Genomic DNA, 20745 nt, shown 5'->3' on the forward strand with positions numbered 1-20745 from the left:
ATCCTGCATTCAGGAGTTCACAGATGACTTACACAGACCCACTCTGACCATGCTGAGCGCTTATGTCACAAACCCATGGTGCCACACTCACGGCCACACAGTCTCTGGCTGATGTCTGTGAGTACAGTGCAGTGTCACTTCCCAGCAGTGGTGGCAGCAGCCACAGGCCAGGACTGAGAGCAGGAGAGGACAGGCAGGACAGCTCAGCTGTGTCACCTCGCAGGTGCACTCCTTCAGAACAGGCTGTTCTTACACTCTGCTCTGCTCTACTCACAGCTGAAAGTTACCAGGACCAATCAAAACACAGAGTGGATATTCAAGTTGCATCTCTCTCCTTTTTTATCTGACCATTTTCCTCCAGTGTTTTGCATTGGATTTGGAGGTATGTGAGATTGTCTTTTGCTTGTTCTGTCCTTCAAACTAAACACACATGATGACATGTTGCCTCTTGTCCCTTGGCCCTTCCACCCTTTGGGAGTTAAATGAATTGGCTCTTTAATTTCCTTGTTCCCAGAAGTATGTCAAGCACTACAGCATTATTCATGGACTCAGTACATACATGCCATTGCAGGGTCCTAGAGAGCAGAGATGACACCATCACTTGTACACATGAACAGCTCTGCATCTGGGCTTTTCTTCCAGCCTTTCACCCCCCATTTTTTGTGAGATGGGGGCTTGTCACAAAACCACTTCAAGCACGTGTGAGATACTTAATAATATGGTAAATATACATCCCTTATCTTCCTTGACAGGGAAGCTTTCTAAAATTTGGATGGTACTTCAAAACCATGTAGGTCTCTTCCAACGAAAAATTTTTTTGTGTCTCACTCACATAGGCTTTGATTTGCACTACAATAGTAATGTGGTGCATTAGAGTTTTAAGAAATGTGTCCATATCTATTTCCTGGTCTCCCTCACAAAATATAAATCCCTATTAACATTGCTATTACACAATGAAAGTCAGTGTCTGTTGAACTCAAGGTTACACTTAACCTATCTTGAAACTCATTATGTGTAAATATGACATGATAATAAATAGAATAGGAGGGATTCACTAAAATGAACAGAAATGCTTAGGGAAGAGCTTAGGGTAAATGAATTGGCTCCTAACACAAAAGGAACCTGATTCTTGAGGAGATCTTCTCTTTAGAAGCTGGCTTTTTCACCAGGAGAAGCTTCTCATGCAGCAGCTTTCTGGTGGTCTCAAAAAGATCTTTCTAAAATGCCTTGTTTAGTTCTCTGTTGGAATCTATAAGGTATTCAGAATCGTTTTCTTTCTCAGGGTTACCAGCTGATGAAGCAAATAACATTGCTTTGTGCCTCTGATCAACACGTTTCTTGATCAACAGGTCTCCGATCACTGTCCCCTTGCATGTCCTTTATTTCTTTTCACACTTTATAAAGTAGGTTAGGACCCAATCTCAGGACTGATGTTCACGTGTAGAAATGTAACCAAATAATTGCTTTGTTGGAAATCCACCTAATACCAGAAGAAAAGAATAAGTGTTCCTTCCTCTTGTTAAAATTTTTCTGCTCTACTCCCCTGGCAGAGGGCTTAGGGATGTTATGGTAGCTATTCCAGGGTTAATAGTCTTTCTGCCCAACCAGCCTCTGTTAAATGTTGGCTCTAGAAGGCTTTTCCTTTGCCTATTAATCTCAGATCAGGTGAGGCCAGTAAGGCAGTGAGGTGAGCATCTCTGTTTTTACAGTGCTAATGACAGACTTGTGAAGGGGGGGGAGGCTGTTACTGGGCTCTTGCTCTAACACTGACTCTTTTTCCTGTACATAGCTATACTTTGACATGGTATTCTTGAACTTACAGATCAAAGAGAATTACCAGAATGATCCACTTGTGAATTGTGGGCCATTATCTGTTATTAACTCATCTTGAGCACTGTGGTGAGCAAACTGTAATTTACAGTATGTTATTACATTTCTGCTCACTGTGGTGTGCAGCAGCTGAATATGTGTGTGTGCTAGTCCATAACAATGGCTAATTCAAACAGATCTTTGCCAACCTCTACTAAGGTTGATCAAGAATTTAATTTACTTCTAATAGTTTTGTTTTTCTGCTTCCTGCCCCTCCCACCACATTTAGGAGAGATTTCACCTTCTCCTTTTCTCTTCAGTACATGCTTGCTTCCAGGAAAACTTGGAAGTGCAGCAACAACCTCCTCCAGTTCTCTGCCAGATTTCCTTCAGGATTTAATGATTCAGGTGGCTTCATTTGCTAAATTTTTGCCAAAAAAAAAAAAGTAAAAAAAAAAATGTAGTTCTCCACTGACACCATATAATAAAGTTGAGCAAACAGGAGGGCTGGTAGGAGACTTATTTTTATTGCCTGGCCCTGGTCACATGACAGATCAGGTTACAAAATACTAATACCCCTGCCAACTCTCAGGATCCACCAATTCCTCTTGCTACTGTTTTAATCCAACCTGCCTTTTCTTATTTTTTCTTTCCTTTTTTTTTTTTTCTGTTTTTTTTCTATTTTTCCCTATTTTTTTTTTTTGTGAGGGCATGGGGTGAGGGGAAAGACATCAGACTGGGGCAGGAGATAGAGTGAAAAGCGAGTATATCATGATTGGGAGTATCCCTTTAGCTCCTTCAGTGTTTGTTCAGCACTTTTTCGCCAGCTGAATAGCTTATTCCCTCAGAGTGTTGGCAGCCTTTGGCAAAAGTAAAGCAATGTCAGCATTCCCCTGTTCCATCTATTTTTTGGAAAGCAATCGTTAAAAATGTTCCATTTTCACCTTGTTTGCAAGTTGTGATTAAGGCTTCTCCCCCAATTAAATTGTGACATTCTGGCATGAAAAACAGCTTCAAGATCGGGAAGATAAGCTAGCACACATGCACACATGCAAAAAAAAAAAAGTCCTCCTTCTTTCTTGTGGAAAGAAATTCAGCAGTTCAGTGGAGCCACTTCTTTTATTAGCAGTGAGACAAATATATTTTCCAAAAAATTGCTGATAAAACAACAGATTTGGAAAACATAAACTTCATGCAACTCTCTGGAGTTCTTCACAGCAGTTTCCTCTTTGTCCCTTCTTCCAGCATACAGCAGAACCAGAGCTTTAGTGTCGGACTGCTGCAAGGAATCTGCCTGGAGAGGGGGATGCCCTGTACCTCTGCACAGTCTCTGATGGGGCAGCTCCACCGCTACTGACACCTCAGCTCCACCAAGATGGGCACCACTATGGCCGCAATGTCCCGAGGGTGGAGGTACACCTCAGCAACAGAGGCAGTGCCTCACAGAGTGGGGGATTCAGGGAAAAAACCTCTGTGCTGTCCTTCCCACAGACACTGATGGTTTTGGTTGTGCCAAAGCTTTAAGACAATAACTACACATAATGTTTCTCCACCTTTATAATGAAGAGCTGTGGCACAGAGCAGTTAGGAGAGCAGTTCATGGCAACACAAGACTTCTCTAGTGAAGTCAACAGTCAGAATTCAGGTGACAGTGGTAGTCCCTGTGTTTCAGCTACGAGACCACCCATCTTCTCTTCTGGCAAGCATTAGTGGAAATGTACTTCTGCCTTCCAGTGCCTGTGACCATGGTAGTTTCCAGGGGGAGTGTGTTGCAATTGTTCTAGTTTTTCCATTTCTGCTCTTCTTTCACAAGTTGCCTATAAAAACCTGCAACACTTTTACATTGACCATGTTCTGGACTCTCTTGAAAACACAGCCCCGCTCTGATTTCTGACAAAACAACCTCTTGTAGTCAGGAGTGTGTTATGACTTCTCCAGTGAGCAGGCAGGGTTGGGGGAAGTACGTGTCAGCAGTGACTCCATGCATCCACCCATCTTCGCTTGGTGCGCCCACGGATCGCAAGCTGGTAGGGGTGGGGAGCATCACTTACTACACTTCTACAGGGCTTTGGCCTTCAGTACTTCCAACCACAGCACTGATGGGGTCCCCTTAGAATGCTTGTTTTCAGGAGGCTTCAATAACACATATTCCTCCTTCTTCATGTGATTTTTTAATGCCATGAGAAACAATGGAATTTATTTTACTGAAGTCTTTCCTCCTTAACTGCAAATAATACAAATGCAAAAGCATCAGGAGGATGATACCATCCACGATGTGGGAAAAGTAGTGCTGGATCTCTACACTTCCCTTGACTCTGACATAGTGGAGTTACCCTAATAACCTGGTAGATTTTCAGAAACCATGGCCGTGTTGCAATTACCTGCTTGTTGGGCATTTGTTTCCTTGTTCTTTAGGCAGCTCCATTTCTGTGTGTGCAATCACAGCACCCTCTACTGCCTCCCGCTGAACCTGCAAAGGACCGCGAGTAGTGGACTCTAAAAAGGACTTTCGGAGTGACTAGGCTTTCTTATTATCACGTGTGGTTTAAATTACGAAACAACACCCCCAGCATGAGAATAATAATCCAACTAGGTTCTGTCTAGAACGCAGACCAGAGCCCATATATGAACAGTATGAATTCCCCCAGGGATTCAAGCACCTATCAGCCTGAAAGCAGTTTTTCCTTTTAATCTGTAAGGCATTATCTTCCACTTTTGTTAGGTCCATGAAGGAAAAAATAGATCTATTTTCCTAGTGATAAACACGAAAAGACACTAAATCACGTGCTACTCCTGTGTGCTCCTACACCGACTGCCGCGGGCCTGACAGAAAACTCCCATTACAGAATCCAGCCCTCGGGAGCCTCAGGTGTCAGGGGTGTGAAGTGCTCTCTCGGCCCTGCCAGCCGCAGGTTTCCCCTCTGCTGTTTTTGCACAAACCCAGGGGTCCGGTTCGTTTAGTCTCAAATCCCGCCCTTCACCGCCAGCCGCGCTCAGCGGGGCCCTTTGCACCAGTCCCGCCTCAGGGGGGGCGACGGGCCAGTCCCAGGTGAAGCGTGCGAGCGCCTCCCGGGACCCGGGCACGTGGGCTACGCAACGCGCTCTGCAGGCCCCGGCAGCGGGCGGAGGAACCGCGCCGGACCCAGCCGTGCAAGGGGCGGGGCCGCAGGAATAGCAATGGGCCCGGCCGGGCCGTGCAGGGGGCGGGGCCGCCCCGGTCCCGCCCAGCCCGCGCCGCTGACGTGGCGCAGCCCCGCGGTGCGCGTGCGCAGGCGGCCCTTCCGGAGCGGAGCAGGATGGTGCTGCTGGAGAGCGAGCAGGTGCGGGGCCGCGGCCCGCCGGCAATGGGGGCGAGCTCGTGTGCCGCCGCGGAGCGAGCGAGCGAGCGAGCGAGGGAGGGAGGGAGGGAGGGAAGGAGGGAGAGAGAGAGAGAGAGAGAGAGAGAGGGGGACCCGCGAAGCCGCGCGGAGATGCCGGGCCCGCACCGGTCCCGGCGGCGTGGGAGCCGCTGCGGGGGAGGGGAGCGGAGCGGGCGTCACGGTTCCCGGGGACTCTCTCCCGGGGCAGAAGCGCCGGGGCCGCGGGAGGTCCGAGGGCTCAGAGCTCGTGTTCGGAGTCAGAACCGCGGGCCGGGCCGCCCCCGGCTGGGACTTCGTGTCCTGCAGCTTCACCGTGGGGAAAGCCGGGAGTTCGCCTTTCTTCGGTGCTGCCTCCCGCGGGTGGGAGAGAGCCCGGGCCCGGCCGGGGACAAGAGCTCGGAGCTCGTGTGGGGGCTCCCAGCCACGGGCGCGTCTCTTTCTCTTGCAGTTCCTGACGGAGCTTACCAGGCTCTTCCAAAAGTGCAGGACTTCCGGGAGCGTTTTCATAACGCTGAAGAAATGTAAGTGTTGAGTCTGTTACTGGGTTAAAGAGGTGTTAATATGAATCTGACTGTTGTCACCAGGTATTTTAAGCGATAGGAGCTGTAATCCAGGGTATCTGAAGACAAGAGCAGTCATAGGAACAAACCCGTCAGCAGGAGCACTGATTAGCGCTATTGCTATTAGTCCTACAACTGTTAGCTGTAGGACTGATAGTACTAGTAGTATCAGTACTAATAACCTTTAAGTGAGACTGTATTTCAAACTGCAGGATATTCAAATTAGGATTTTCTGATTGTTAAACAGTAAGTTAAAATCGTTTGTTTTCTGTAAAAGGAGAATTCTGATGTTGTTTTTGTGTGTTCGTGTTCCGCTGGTTCCTGCTAGCTGGCACTACTGGAGAGGCCGAGGCAGGAGGCAGCAGGGTGACACGCGTTTAAAGCATGCTGCTGCTCGAGCAGACAGGGCATATAGCACGTTGAGGGGAGGATTTACTTCATTTTTTCTGGTAGATGTAATTTACAGAACAGATCTTTCTGGGGTTTTAGAGTAAGAGCAATTTGGCAACAGTATTAGTTCAGTTGGCCTGAAATTCCAAGGTGTTTTACAGATCTGCTCATGAGCAGTTTTTAACACCTCATATCAGAAGTCATCTGTTGATTTTAATGAAATAAGAATAAAAATTCTTTTTCAATGCAGATGATGGTCGAACAAAACCAGTTCCACGCAAAGGCCACGTAGAAAGTTTTGAACCAGCAGACAACAAATGTCTCCTGAGAGCAACTGATGGAAAGAAGAAAATCAGCACAGTGGTAAGTGATAACTTTTAAGTTAGAAAAGCTAGTGGCTCTGTGTGTTTTTGATTTAATGCTCCATATTTTAAATGAAACTTGAGAAAATGTTAACTGGTAGTTGAAAACCTGATGTGTGTTTACTTTGAATGAGGGATTGGGAAAGGCTTTAGCTGACTTCAGGGTCTGTTCTGTGATATGACACAAAGAAAAACGTTACTTAAGAGAAATAGCTGAGAACGTGAGCTGCAGCATTTTTATGGCCCCACAAGTGAATCAAACCTTTCTTTGAATGCTTTCACATTTTTCCCATGGGAAAACATGTGACTTAGGGATGAATGGCGTATAGAGGGTTTTATTAATCAAGGAGTTTTTTCAGTTTTCTAAATCAGTGGAGTCCTATGACATACCAGTACAGCACATTGACCACTGAATGTTGATCCAACTGCTGCTAAAAAGACCAGATGGTAACTGGTGGGTAAACATGTACTGATACTTGGTCTGTAATTGCAGACAGAGTTTTCGTGGTTAACCTCCAGTATTACTTTTGTAGGTGAGCTCAAAGGAAGTAAATAAATTCCAGATGGTAAGTTTTTTATGCCTTCATCTTCCTTTTCTGTAGGTAGTACAAGTGGTCTGTTGGAAGCAGTGGGCAGCTGTGAACAGGTTGATTTCTTGCTGAACTGCCACAAAAACTAACTGAGACTACCCATTTATCTTAATCTGTTTTTAAAATATCCTGTTTTATTTTATCTAACCTTGTATATTGGTTTAAACAACAGTATTTTCCTAGTGCAGGGTGTAAGAGCATGATTCTCTGGGAAAAGACAGATAATTGGCCATTTGTAATACATAAAATGTTATCTTGCATATTGTCATTTAAGTATTTGGGGTTCTTTTAAATGGTTCTAATTGTTTTTTCAGGCATATTCAAATTTGCTAAGAGCTAACATGGATGGCTTGAAGAAGAAAGACAAGAAAAGCAAGGCCAAGAAGAGCAAAGCAACACAGTGATGGGACAGTGTGCTACCATCGCTATTATAGACTTGACCCTTGCTCAAAGCAAAGTCCATTTCTTTTTGAGTTACCACTTGTCTTTGGCTTTCCTTCCAGCAGGAAACTGGGATATGATCAGTACTTTTGTTTAAACTGAGAGCAGAGGTGCTTTTTTTGGGTTGTTGTATGGCAGGAGGATGTACAGCATTCTACTGGAATAGCTTTACACTCAGCTGGTTTGTACTTACACTGCTGCTGTGTTCTTTGCAGTGTAAAACCTGTCTGGGGGGGTAGCAGAGGGTGAAGAGAAATGCACCCTTTCAGAAGCAAAACAAGACTGGAGCAGGAGCCTCAGTGACAGATGCCCGGTTTTATAGATGAGCCTCAGTAATTCTAGGGAAAGCAGGTGCCAACATATTATCAGGAACAGCTGCTTTCCTGTTTCTGTCTTAATCTGAGGGCCATGTCTACATGATGCAGTGCAGATATCCCCAAGGCAGCCAGCACAGTGCTCGAGTTCTTGCAGAGCTTTCACTCCATGCTGATGCAGCTGTTCTGACCTGGGCTCAGGGTGGCGGGAGGGTAGGACTCTGCATCATGCTTCCTTCAGACATAGCTTAAAAATGGTCATCACCTAAACTTTTTTTTTAAAAACATCATCCTTCAGTATATTCAGGGATCTGAATTTTCCTTCCTTCATATGAACAGATGTAAAAAGTAAAGATGTAATTGCTCCTATTAAAGATAATGAGAAATGGACTGTGTGTAATGGCCGATGTGACTTGTCATGGTGAATTGCTAGGAATGGCACAGTTATCTGTGTCTTTAGGATTGTATGCTGCTTTGGACATTGCTGTTAGAACCTTCACAGTTCCCAGTTTTGTGGTTTGTCTTGCAAGTTGCCCCTATGCATTTTAACTTTGTCACCTTTGCTACAAGAAAGGGTAGAAAAAGTAGGTAGGTATTTATTAATGTAATGAGTCTGCAAATGGCAATCATTTGTTTTAGAGAAAGAGGTGTAAGTTTAAACAAAAGGTACCAAGTGGGGAGGGAAGGAAAGCATCAGTGTACTTCCAGAAATCCTTAATATTTCTGTACTTTCCTCCAGTGTTTGGTGTGAAATACAGTACATAGTTAACTATGACTCCTGTAAATCATAGTTTCTCAGCTTCGTTCTTCCTGATGGGGTTGTGCTACAGTTTAGCTTCAAGAAGATAATTATAATACTTCCATCATTACTATAACTTCAAACTTAATCTGACAACTCAGGTAAAGAAAGTTAGTTCAAAACTGGTTGTGCCTCAAGCACATGCAGGTTACTTTTTATCTTTAAAGTCTTTGGTTTAGGTTCTGCAGGTCTAGAACAAGTGTTCTGTTTTATCAGGTCTTCATATCGCAGAAGCTGCTTCTTGATTTAAATGCAGAAGTACAGACAGGACAAGCAAAGACAGCCAGGCTTGTAACAACTCAGCCTGAAATTTACCATATTTTATACATAAATTGAAATAGTAGGTTAAAAAATACAACTAAAATCAACACACAAAAGGCTTGTAATGAGTATTTCAATACGGCGCAGCAGTTTTTATTACATAAAAATTCCTCAAAAGTGTTTAAAACAATTTTCATTTATAATTCTAGAACTGATGTTTCTTGTTGCAGTACTATTGTTGCATAAAAGGCATTCTGAAACAATTTTTTACAAAAAGTAGTTTTACATCTGTACAGCTGCTTTGTGTAGCATAAGAGGCGAGAAATACATGGCAATACCTGTCTGTGCTCTAGTCAAGACTTGCTCCTTAATTGCCTATAAAACAACTAATTCCACTTTTTGAAAGCATTTAGTTTTGTATTTGTTGTGGTTTAGGAATGTCATTCTCTAGTTTAGTGCTCCAGTTGAATGAATGCATGTGCCACCCACTAGCTCCTCCCCCTGCTGGTGGCCGGAGAGGAGAATTGGGAAGCACAGAAGGTAAAGAGCACAGGCTGAGGTAAGAATATACTGGAAACAGCAATGAGATGAGAAAACAGTAACAGCAACAATATCAGTGGCACAGAGTACAGGAAGGGTGAGCGAGTCCATAGAAACAACCGGACCCAAGTGCTCCCTCCGCCACACTGTGCCCACCTGGAATGGTGTGAGGTGGTACAGATCAACCTCTGGGTTCTGGCCATGCCTCCTAGCTACAGCAAATATTAACCTTGTCCTGGCTAGACCCAGGCCATTATACATGAAATGCAATCTGGACACAGAAAAAGGCCCTAGTTGCCTGTCTTGCATTATTGCAGCTTTTTGAAATTCCTTTTGACAAAACGCTGTTGTCCATTTGTAGGAGCATCCCATAAATGATGCTTTAAGTACTAAAACAAAACCTTGTATTCATCTCGATAACTGTACAGGATAAGTGCAGAAATCCTGCAGGGGGAAGGAAAAAAGAATTTTAGTATTTTGAAACTGCAGGTTTGAATGCTGCAATTCCTATGACAAATCCTCAGAATAAGACAGCAGCAAAGATTTAGCAGAAAATCAGTAAGTTTTAGTTTGTTTGGCTGTGACTGCAATTTTCCCCTCATCTTCTTTCCACTGATCTTGCCTGTTCAGTTTTCACTCCAGTGATCTGAAGGCTTACGGCTAAGTAGTGCTCAGGCCCCAGATAGGATAGGAAGATAGTGAGGGTCTGTATTACATTCATACCCAGCATTGCGTGGAGTATTATTTGGGAGTAGTATTCTGTTGCTCACAGCCTTGGAAGTCCCATGAAGAAAAATGCTTCACTTGATAATGTAGCTGTCTTAGTAAACAGCAAACCTGGAGCAATTTTGGTGCATTTGAGAAAAGGGAACCAGCTTTAGTCTTATTGAAAGGTTAAATAGTACTTTCAAGTGGAACAAAGGCGTAAGTACCAAGGTCTCAAGTAGACCAGTACATGCAGCATTTAACAATTTGAGATTTAAAACTGGACATGGTGGATGTGTCCAGACTATCTGTATCAGCCTTGCCAGAATCCAACAGGCAGACTATGAGGTGAACATAAACGTTTTTATGCTTACAAAACAGAAATGGGCTTTACTGTACATGTTGGGAGAGCATACTTCATGTTTGCATGAAACTGGGCACTCTCCCACCTGTACCTGACTGCCATGGTATTATTTCAAAGCAGGAGGAGTTAAATTAATTCATGAGTTTTAGAGGACAAGCTGAGTCTCATCAGAAAAGAGGGCTTTTATGTAGCAGTATAGATGTATATATTATACATACGTCTATATTTACATATACAGAAGTATATGTACTATATATAGCAGGATACCTGACTGTGCATAATTGTCTGCTATTCATTTCTATTAACAAAGCAAGTGAGATAAAAGTGGCAATATATCCTAGAGCTTCTTGAAAAGACTTAGAAAAATGAAGAACTTATATTTTATCTGTAACTGAGGGTTAGTGACCAGTCCTATACTTTTGAAGGAACTATACACATTTCCTGAGTATTTCTTTTTGCCTCAGAGAGAGGGGAAAGTGAAAGACAAGTTAGGAGCAGCTTATCTTCTAGTTTGAATATAAAAAAAAAATGGAAAAAATCTAGTTTATGTACCCATAGGAGTTTTAACAAATTTACCTCTTTTCCATTTTGAGACTGTAAATTTCATCACAAATTGCTTGTAAATATGAAGATCTCTGCTTGGGCCATCGTGACATCAGTTGTCTCACAGTAGCATCAAAGGCTTGTCTATCTCCATCAAGCTAAGGAAAAAAATTGACAGGGAACTATGCTACTCTCCTACTTTTGTGAAGGAAATACTTCTCCCAGTAGGATGCAGCCTTCTGAATACTGTGTAATGTCAATACTCTAATTAAACAGCTTTCAAACATGATAAATGTCAACAACATGTGCAACTTAATTCCTAAAAAAATTAATTTAGTGATCAGTTTCTTAACACATTTCAGCACAAGCAATGAAAAGGGCTGTGTCAGCTTGGCAGTGCTGGAGAGAATACAGTAACTGTGATATAATGGTGATTAAAAGGGAATGATGTAAGCTGATCATGTGCATATGTATTTAACATTTTTTTAAGTAAAAGGTGATAAACTACCTCCATGATTCATACAGACTGAATGAACAAAGTATTTTGAAAATGTTTTGAAATGTTTCACTGGGTTTTGGTTACCAGACCAGCACTGCTTCAGAGAAGCAGATAAAAGGTATGAAAGTAATAAATGCACTTCCAGTAGGATGCCATTCTTGAGTTTGGGTTTTTAGAGGGTGGAGAGGCATCCATCTCTCTCAAGCTAGTGCTGTCATTGGAGAAAAGAAGAAAGCTTTGTCTTTGGTGTTGTCATCTTTCATGCACCAATGACCAGCTCCTGAGTTGCTAAAGGTGTCAATATAATAAACAACCCTTTTATATCTTGGCTTCACTAAGGGATGTTTCAGCTACTGTACGTGAAACAATTGCCTCTGTATTTTGGGTTCTCCTTCATTAAGGGCTTCAAGGAACACCTTTGTTGAAACTGCTATTAATGCTTATTGGTTTCTGAAAAAGAGCAGTTAAGATTTAATTTTAGATAACTATTCTTGGGGGAAAAAACATCAGAGCTTTGGATTAGGACTTTCTAATGTTGTCTTGTGTAACTTGGACATTTCACAAAAAGTTTTTCTTGGTCAAGCTTCCTGGGTAAAAAAATCTTTTTTAAACCTAATTCAAACTTGAAAGAAAAATCTAGAATGGGTGAATTTTACAATTCACTTCATTGGGAACAGAATTTATAATCTATTGTGTTCAGTTAGAGTTCTAACATTACTTAATTGCTTACCTCTAATGATAAGAAGTGTATCACAGTTGCTTTTGGCAGATCAACCTGTAAAAATATCAAGAAATCAATACTTAACCATTCTCTCTTATCAGTTTGCCAACTAGAGATGAGCTATACTGAAGGGAGCCAGATCTTTTGATTTCCAGAGAAGCATTCATGCTGCTAAAATGGGAAACTTAGTTTAAAATGATTAAAACCTTTTTAACCATTCTTGACAGATTCCATTATGGAAAGTTGCACATAGGTGCAGGCCAACAGGCAGTTATGTTTCCTGAAAAGCATACACCATTTCAAAGTCCTTTGTGACATGGTCAGTGAAGTCTAAAAGCCATATACAAACAAGAGCTATGTTTGCTTAAATGGAAGTGCAAATCTAGCAGGAACAAGTTATTACATCTACCACAATAGTTGGTGTATTACAGCTTAAGAGCTTACATGCTTAAATGCTTGTTATATTTTATTCCATGCAGCTGTCCCATACACACAATTTGAGACACTTTTCAAGTATCAGAGAAACAGACCAGGGGTCTTACTTAACCTGAAGTTTGACTCATTTGGTTATCACTAAGGTGAGGCAATTAGCAGTGGTTTGTTCCAGATAGGAACAGCACCATCCACTGCAAGTAAGGATTCAGAATTAGTTCAGGCTTCTGCCAAATACTTACTGCTAAAATCTCAATCTCACTTGTTTTTTGTTGCAGGCTAGAAATGAATGTCTGAAGTCTTGTTTGTACCTGGGAACAAAAGATGGGCAAAAGTAAAATATACAGCTTGTGAGACAGGTTGGGAACACTGATTTCATACTGCATAGGTGAGAACAAAATAGGCTGCTTCTAACAAGATGCAGAACTACATCATATTGAAACAAATATTTAATATGATTTTCAGTAAAAATTTCACAATAATCCTTGATGAGCAGAGAGGAAGGAGACTGGAGCTGAGACACTCTTGACTCAGTGGTACACACTTGACAATACTGGTTCTAAAGCAGACAGAACAACATGGATGCTTGTGTAACTAGTGAAAACTGCCCTCTGTTTCTGGGTGTTAGATAACCTTCAAAGGAACATGAGAACCTGTGACTGGATGCAGTGAATCACCTCCAGCTAAAGAAGGAGGATGGCTTTTGAAAGCCAAACCAAAATAAGGGTCATGCCTTGTAACACCTTTTATCAGAGCAAGCTAGGGGTCCTGCAAAGGTAGCACTTTAAAAACGTAGTTGCTTTTACATATTCAAAACCTGAAAACAATAAGTCTGTTTAGCTCAGAGAGTAACATCCATTTCTTTATTTGGGTTCTGAGAACTACTAACTGGGGAGATTTTTTTTGTTGCACATCCAAGTTTGGACTGAAAAGGGGATAAAATGACAGTTCTGTTTTACCATGTACTCTAAATATCTTGAGGCTAATAATGCTAAACAAGAAAATTCTGACATTTGTTTCTAGCATCACTGAATGTTTTCTACACTACTATAGTATCAAGTTTTAGGCAGGCTGTAGGGTTTTTTGTTATTGTTTTGGTTTGGGTTTTTTTGTGTTTTTTTTTTTTAATCCACAATTTTTTCTTAGGCCTTTAGTTTGAGACAACTTAATGAAATAAAATGCATGAAGTACCTTTTACAAACATACTACAAATTAAAAGTATGATGACCTTGCACCTTTGTGCTGGTTTTGTCTGGGGCAGAGTTAGCTTTTTTCACAGTGGCAGTTATGGGGCTATGTTTTGGATTTTTGCTGAACACAGGATTGATAACAGATGGTTTTGTTATTGCTGAGCAGTTAATCACTGATAAAGATAAGTAAGGAAGCAATAGATGGCAAGACTATTAGCCACAGATGTAGGGATCAAACACTATTGTACTAAAGTTACAGGAATCTTCCCCCAGAGCTGCACAGACTACTTCTTTTAAAACAATATGACTTGTTTGATAACAGGGCCAAGGCCTCTTTCTCCTTTTCGTACAGCCATGCTGGTGGGGAAGCTGGGGGTGCATGGGAGGTTGGGAGGTGACACAGCCAGGGCAGGTGACCCCAGCTGACCAAAGGGACATTCCAGACCATGTGACATCATGCTCAGTATATAAAGTTGGGGGAAGAAGAAAGAAGGAGTGCTCATTTGGAGTGATGGTGTTTGCCTTCCCATTCACCATTACAGGTGATGGGGCCCTGCTCTCCTGGGGATGGCTGAACACCTGCCTGCCCATGGGCAGCACTGAATTCATTCCTTGTTTTGCTTTGCTGGTGTGCACAGCTTTTGCTTTCCCTTATTAAACTCTTTGTCTCAACTCAGGAGTTTTCTGGCTTTTATCCCTCTGATTCTCTCTCTGATCCCACTGGTGTGGGAGTGAGTGAGTGGCTGCATGGGCCTTGGCTGCTGGCTGGGGTTAAACCATGACAACCTTTAACACACTTCAGCATTTAGGGAGGAAGAAAAACAAAAGGGAAGTTCCAGAACCAACAGCTCCTAGAAAAGTATTTTAGTATGCACGCACAATGATAGCTGATGTCACAGATAATCCCTAAAATCCAAACTGTTAGAAAGAGTGGTATTTGCCTTCAACCACCTGTGTTGTTCCTAGTCTAATTTATGAATAAAGAACAAACAGGATGAATTTGTTTAAGTTAGGTGATAATGAAGTATGAATTATACCATTCCTTAACTTCTAAGGATCACTTCTGAATACTTATTTGATGTGTGTGTACCTGAATTTCTTGACGCCGCCTGGCACTGGAAGACAATTTTTCAGGGGCTATAACACTAACGTTAGGCACTGTCCCATGTGATTCAAACACACCTGAAATGCAAACACATCATTTTAGTTCATAGTATTTCTTTATACAACAAGTATCAAGAAACAGAAAATACACAAATACTATGCTAAAATCATTGTAGTACAGGGATTAAAAAACTGCTGAAAACCTCCAAAATCTGACAGGACAATGAGATGTGCACATAAATTCTCAAACACTCACGACTTTGATGGACTGGTTGTTAAGACTAAGAAATTTGGTATTTTACATCACTGTTCCCTGAAACTAAGAAAAGGTTCCAAATGACTTTCGTAATTTCACAAAGGAATGCAGAGCACCTAATATCAAAAAAAGCCATTACAAGAATGAGGTGACTGCTTAATGCTCAGTCCCGTAACAGAATCACTGACAAAATGAACAATAAACACCAGCTTCTCCAAATAACAAAAATTACCATTTGAAATGGCTTATTTTGAAATCCAAATTTCCACTTCTGGTAGTCACACACACACACAACCAACCCGCCAAGTTAAACATGGCCTCTTTCCCTCCCTATTATGCCAAAGTGTGTCTGTGTGAAGTGTTTCTTGAAGAATCACCACCATCACACACTGTATCAGTGCTCAATAAAACAAGATGCAAAAATGCCAAACTTTAGCCACAAAGTAAGCACTTAATATTATTCTTTAGTTACAAACTTATCAGAATAAGGAATGCATATCCACAGCTAGAAAGGGAAAAGCATTTTCATTTGGTCTCAATATTTTAACAATCACAGATCAAGTTATTTTTCATCAAGATGACACTTAAATTTCTCCTCAGCTACGAAATTTGGCGAATTTTGGCTTTCCCAGCCTCTTCAATTACTGCATCAATGAATGCTTGTATGGAGAATATTCTGCCCATTGGTCTGAGCACTTAGTTTGGAGAAAAAGTCTGTTTAAAATCAGTTGGAACAATATCTGAGATTAGGAGGCAGTGCCTCTAATCAGAGCTCTGCTATAAAACATTTTCTTATTTTGCCTTTGGTACTATTCTCCTAAAAACCAGTTTTTGAGCAGAAAGAGGAACAGTTAGTTTGTATGTTCTGTAACTAGATATTAAATACCTGAAATATTAGTAAATGATCCTTTTTGATTTGGTATTGAAAGATTATCTGCGGTTTCTCTAAAAATAAACAAAGACAGTTAAGGAAGATACAATTATAAAGAAATACTGTAATAAGACAGTAGTTTCAGATTATCATAGATAGTTAAACTTAATTCCAACAGATAAAGAAGTCTGCAGATAGTCCCCAGCACACATTTATTATTCATGAATCAATTTATTCAGGAACTGTCAAGAAACCATACAAAATTACATTTAAAATCAGGTCTAGAAGCAATGCTCCCTATGGATACAAAAACATCCTCCCTATCATACAAGAGTGATTTATAGCCTAACACAAAAATATATTCTTAGAGTATTCTCTCTGAATTATTAATTTAATCTGCTTCTCACAGGTTTCTGTGACATAATACTAAAGTATAAAAGTCGTATTTATACTTAAGAGCACACATATTCAAAGAAGTCTTCAATAGTTAGTTTGGATACCTTTACTTTCCACATTCAGAAATTCATTAAAAGAGAAATTTCCCAGGGCTATTACAATCAGCTATTGCATTTCTCTGTTTAGTGGTACCATGCAAGGGTTTTTCTATTCTGCTTTCAGGATTTAGAAATAAGGTAACTTTTTGAAAGAATGATTTTCTTTCACAGCTTCTAGTAGATCTGTCACAAAGCACCTGAGGATCAGGTTAGTTGCAAAATAAAATACTAAGAATGGCTGAGGCCCGAAAAAGGAGAATGAGAGGTGAATAGCAGGAAACATCAACTGCTTGTATAAACTATGCTTGATTTCAGTATTTCCAAGCTTAATGATTTCCTTTATTGTTAAGCCTAGTCAGAAAAACTGGATGGCAAATCTGTTAAGATTCTACTTTGTGTGACTAATGCATGTCTATTCCCGCTGTCAGTGCATACATACAAATATATCTGGATGCATGTATAATTACAGATTTACAGGGGGCTATGTGTAAGTGACAGCTGCAGTGCTTGAGCAGTACATTTCTCTACTAACTAGTCCTGTCATTTCTGTACTAACTTCCACTGGTGACTGTAAATAGTAATTTCAATGAAGCCAGGATGAAGGGGTTTTCCTGTGTACCTCAAGTCTTTGTCAGGTGTTACTTTCACTTGTGCCATCAGAGCATACAGAAGTGCAAGAGTTACACCTTCATTTCATCATACCAATACTGTTTCAGAATGAAAGGGATTTGCTGCTTTAATTCTTTGATTACACAGTACACAAAAGTAATGGACTTCTGCTCAGTAACAGGAACTTGCAGACTGCCAGACAAAAAGTACTGCTGTTCTAGCAGCTTTGGGGTAACTGTGTGACCTTTTAATTTATGAAGCACTATGGATGTGTGAATGTAGCAGCAGCTAGGGAAATCAGTTTCTTTCTTAATCTCAATACAATTCTGTAACAAAACCTTTTGCTTTCTTTTCCCCTCAAAAGAAATTCAGCAATTTCTTTACCAAGTAAAATTAAGGTTTAACTCAGCATGTACAAACATATATTCACTTCTGATTTAGACTATCCACATTATTGACACATTATACCGCTTACCTACTGCATCTTTCGTCACCGATTTTCAATTTCAGTTTCTGGATCAGGTGATCTACTAAGTCAGACTCCAAAATCCTTTTCTCTGTCTGCCTGTCTTTCTCAAAGGATTTCACCTATGATGTAGTTCAATGGGTCTTAAGATTGTTGATTCTTAAAATGGCATACAAATAAACTTATCAAACTTAATCAAAACCAAACTATTTCACCCATTAAAGGTGAAAGAGTCAGGTAGGAAGCTATTATTACCAGTCAATCACTGCCAATTAAATCTTTGATCAGATTTTTTTCTGCCAATTACTGATTTATTCTGCATTCCCAAAGCAAGGTTGGCTCCCTGCATCTAATGTGATAATCAAGTTCTAAACAATGGTTTATAATTTTAAGTATCATATTATTAATATTTTTATTCAAATAATTATATTAGAATAAAACTTGCCTTTCAATTTGCAAGAGTTAACTCAAACATTCAAAACTTAGGAATCTGCACCATCTTTATTGGCAAGAGGTTAATCAGCAACAACACCATTCACCTCATTAACATCTCCTTTATTGGTTTTGCTTCAATAAAGCCATATTTAAAAGAACACTCTACAATAGGCTTGTAGAGGACTTTGAAATATCACTGTGTCATCACCAAGGTTTACTTATTCTTGCAATTATTGCTGTTACAGTAACAGAGTGAATAAGAAAAATGTTTTAGAAAGGCACATTGGCTGTTCGTGCCATATGCTGTCAAATGGTTAGTATTTTTTTCAGTCAAAAAATGAATCTTTGTTCAAAAAATAATGATCTTTTCTCTAATGATCCAGAATATTTTAAAACTTTTAACTTCAGAAAACCAAAGATACCAGAACCACAGGCTGCAAGAGTACAGAAGAACAGAGTACATTCATATTGTGATAAAGTCCAGTCTTTGCATCCTAATCTGAGTTTATAGAGGTGAAGAGTGTGGTTCTGACTGACTGTTGGAACTACACTGATTTTTTTAGATTTACGTTTGAGTTGTATTTATTTTGTAACATGAAAAGAAACCAACTGCAAAGATTGTTAAGTCAACAAATTCATTTTGTAGATTTAAGAAAGTCAGAGACAAGAGAAACCTTTTTCCATGCTAAACCATCGATGGCACTGTCAAGCAATGTTTGCAATAGTTTTTGGACTTTCCTAGAGGGAAGGAGGTCTGTGAATAGCAGTGTTATACAGGGATAAAAAACGTTTAAAATGTTGAAATTGTTCAGAAAAACATTTCTATGACTTAACAACCAAAACTGTATTTACCTCAACTCCACTTATTTAAGTATAATTTACATTGTATTAATGACCTTAAAAAAAAAGTAGAACAGAGTATAAATCTGAAACACTATAAAGCATGCCCTGGTCCCATGCTTACCTTCACATGACTTCCTTCTTTCTCTGACACCAGAGCCACATATGTAATCCCAGAGCACCTGCAGTATTCCTGCAGTTCTTCCTGGGACTAAAGTGAGAACAAAAGAAGGGGAACGGGACATTAATTTGACATCTTATAAAATGACCAATTAAGTAATCAATCAGTCTCCTGTCTTTAATAAAATAACTTGATATACAACAGTCACACAACTTCAGAGAGAGAAAAGCTTTATTAACAACTTGAGCAGATGAAACTTCATTATGCATGTATTTATCCACCCAAGGCTTGCTAAAATTGAAATCAAAGTCTATGCTTGGATAGAGACAATGCCTAGGTCCTGCAGCCCAGGTTCCCACACAGAAGGGCTACCTAGACTAGAAGTGCAGAGTTCAAGTAACTAAAAATGTGCAGTGTGGCATCAGGCAGACAGACACCACCCTGCTGCCTGCAGCTTTCAGTCCTGCGTGGCCGGAGGTCTGCCACTAAAGCTGACTCCAGCTGGCTTCCTGTAAAACCAAGGCTATGCTGACTCACTCAGCACTGCTTGCAGGACAGCATTAGACAGAGGCAAGAACTGATCAAACAGTCATTCCTTATGGATCAAACAAACAAACAAAACAAACAACCCCAAACCAAGAAACTCCAGCCTACGTGATCATAGGAAAAGTATATAATCTAGAATTTTTAGTCCCAAGGGACTGAAATGATTGGAAATTTTATGGCAAAATAATTACAAAAAAGTCAGGCAAACTGAATGAGCTCAAAGCTTCCTGCCCTGCAGCACATGATGTGTAATGGGCAACCGCAGTCTCTCTCTTGTTAGTCACAAACTGGGACACTTGAAGGTGAAGCAGACTCAGAATCCTTAAGTAAGTGCCATCACCTCTAAAAGGGACTTCAGTGTTGCCATGTAGCTCACTACATTCCAGTGAAGCAGTGCTGGCTACAGCTCTGTTTGCTTTCAGCTGGACATAAATGGGCCCAGCTCAGCTTGCCACTCTCTCTTCCCCTCCTACTACACATCTCTTCAAGGACTACATCTAGTAGCTCAGTTTGCTAAACTGGATTTCTAACAGTAAAACAATGTCAATATTCCCTCTGTACCTGAGTGTCTTTGGCCATCTGGCTATTTAAAAGTTGATGCTACTGTTCTGTTCTTATGTACCCCCTATTAAGTATTAAATTTATTAATAGGAGGGATCCTTCTTCACACTTTTAAATACTCTGGAGGAATGCTGCAAAGCCATTGAGACTTTCTTGACATTACTGTATCTGAATAGCACCCTACATGCTCAGTATTATGAGCCTCCACCTCAATAAAAACAGAAAAATACCCCAAAAAAGTATGGTTTCAGTCTGCACTAAATTGGAGAACAATAATACAGTTAACACATGGAGATAAAAAATTCTACCTGGGACCAGTCATACATTATTTCAGCTGGAATTCCTGCAGTCCAGAATTTCTGAACAATGTTGATAGCTCTACCCATTGACATCTGACCAACACTTACAACCAGCAGGTCACATGAGCTGACAGAAACCTGAAGGGAAAGTAAAATCAAGGAGACAATATTAGTCACAAGACCACCTTTCCCCCTCCATAAGGTAGCTAAGGTTATAAAGATGGACAAATATTCCAACATTTGCCAAAATGCATCACCTTAAAA

At 40.7% G+C, this 20745-nt stretch overlaps 2 protein-coding genes and 1 long non-coding RNA gene across 8 annotated transcripts in view; 1 reads left to right on the forward strand and 2 right to left on the reverse strand.

Annotated features, from left to right (window-relative positions):
- Positions 1-2066: 2066 nt before the first annotated feature.
- LOC129121244 (uncharacterized) lies at positions 2067-4890 on the reverse strand. The gene is made up of 3 exons (XR_008534416.2): positions 4750-4890; positions 4191-4279; positions 2067-2230 (listed from the first exon to the last, which is right to left on the reverse strand). It is a non-coding gene; the product is annotated as an uncharacterized LOC129121244 (long non-coding RNA).
- A 137-nt stretch (positions 4891-5027) lies between these two features.
- SRP14 (signal recognition particle 14) lies at positions 5028-8215 on the forward strand. 2 transcript variants are annotated; one of them, XM_054634373.2, is made up of 5 exons: positions 5028-5129; positions 5617-5689; positions 6369-6481; positions 7014-7046; positions 7385-8215. In XM_054634373.2, the coding sequence occupies exons 1-5, from the start codon at positions 5106-5108 to the stop codon at positions 7472-7474; spliced, it is 333 nt and encodes a 110-aa protein (XP_054490348.1). In that variant the 5' UTR covers positions 5028-5105; the 3' UTR covers positions 7475-8215. The 2 variants fall into 2 exon arrangements, with proteins under 2 accessions (XP_054490348.1, XP_054490349.1); XM_054634374.2 differs by lacking the exon at positions 7014-7046.
- Positions 8216-9010: 795 nt separating this feature from the next.
- The window catches only part of EIF2AK4 (eukaryotic translation initiation factor 2 alpha kinase 4), a 38373-nt gene continuing 26638 nt past the window's right edge, over positions 9011-20745 (reverse strand). For 2 of the 5 annotated variants that reach the window (XM_054634345.2, XM_054634343.2), the window contains 9 exons: positions 20491-20619; positions 19079-19165; positions 17689-17801; positions 16126-16184; positions 14970-15061; positions 12932-13000; positions 12267-12311; positions 11071-11195; positions 9011-9869 (listed from right to left, as the gene is read on the reverse strand). In XM_054634345.2, the coding sequence (XP_054490320.2) occupies positions 9815-9869; positions 11071-11195; positions 12267-12311; positions 12932-13000; positions 14970-15061; positions 16126-16184; positions 17689-17801; positions 19079-19165; positions 20491-20619 (774 nt within the window). In that variant the 3' untranslated portion in view covers positions 9011-9814. Of the gene's footprint in view, positions 9870-11070; positions 11196-12266; positions 12312-12931; positions 13001-14969; positions 15062-16125; positions 16185-17688; positions 17802-19078; positions 19166-20490; positions 20620-20745 lie in introns of those variants that run through there. The other 3 variants (XM_077180345.1, XR_008534413.2, XM_054634347.2) reach the window with 3 other exon arrangements.

This window comes from Agelaius phoeniceus, chromosome 6 (genome assembly GCF_051311805.1).
Source record: "Agelaius phoeniceus isolate bAgePho1 chromosome 6, bAgePho1.hap1, whole genome shotgun sequence".
NCBI classification, from domain to species: domain Eukaryota; kingdom Metazoa; phylum Chordata; class Aves; order Passeriformes; family Icteridae; genus Agelaius; species Agelaius phoeniceus.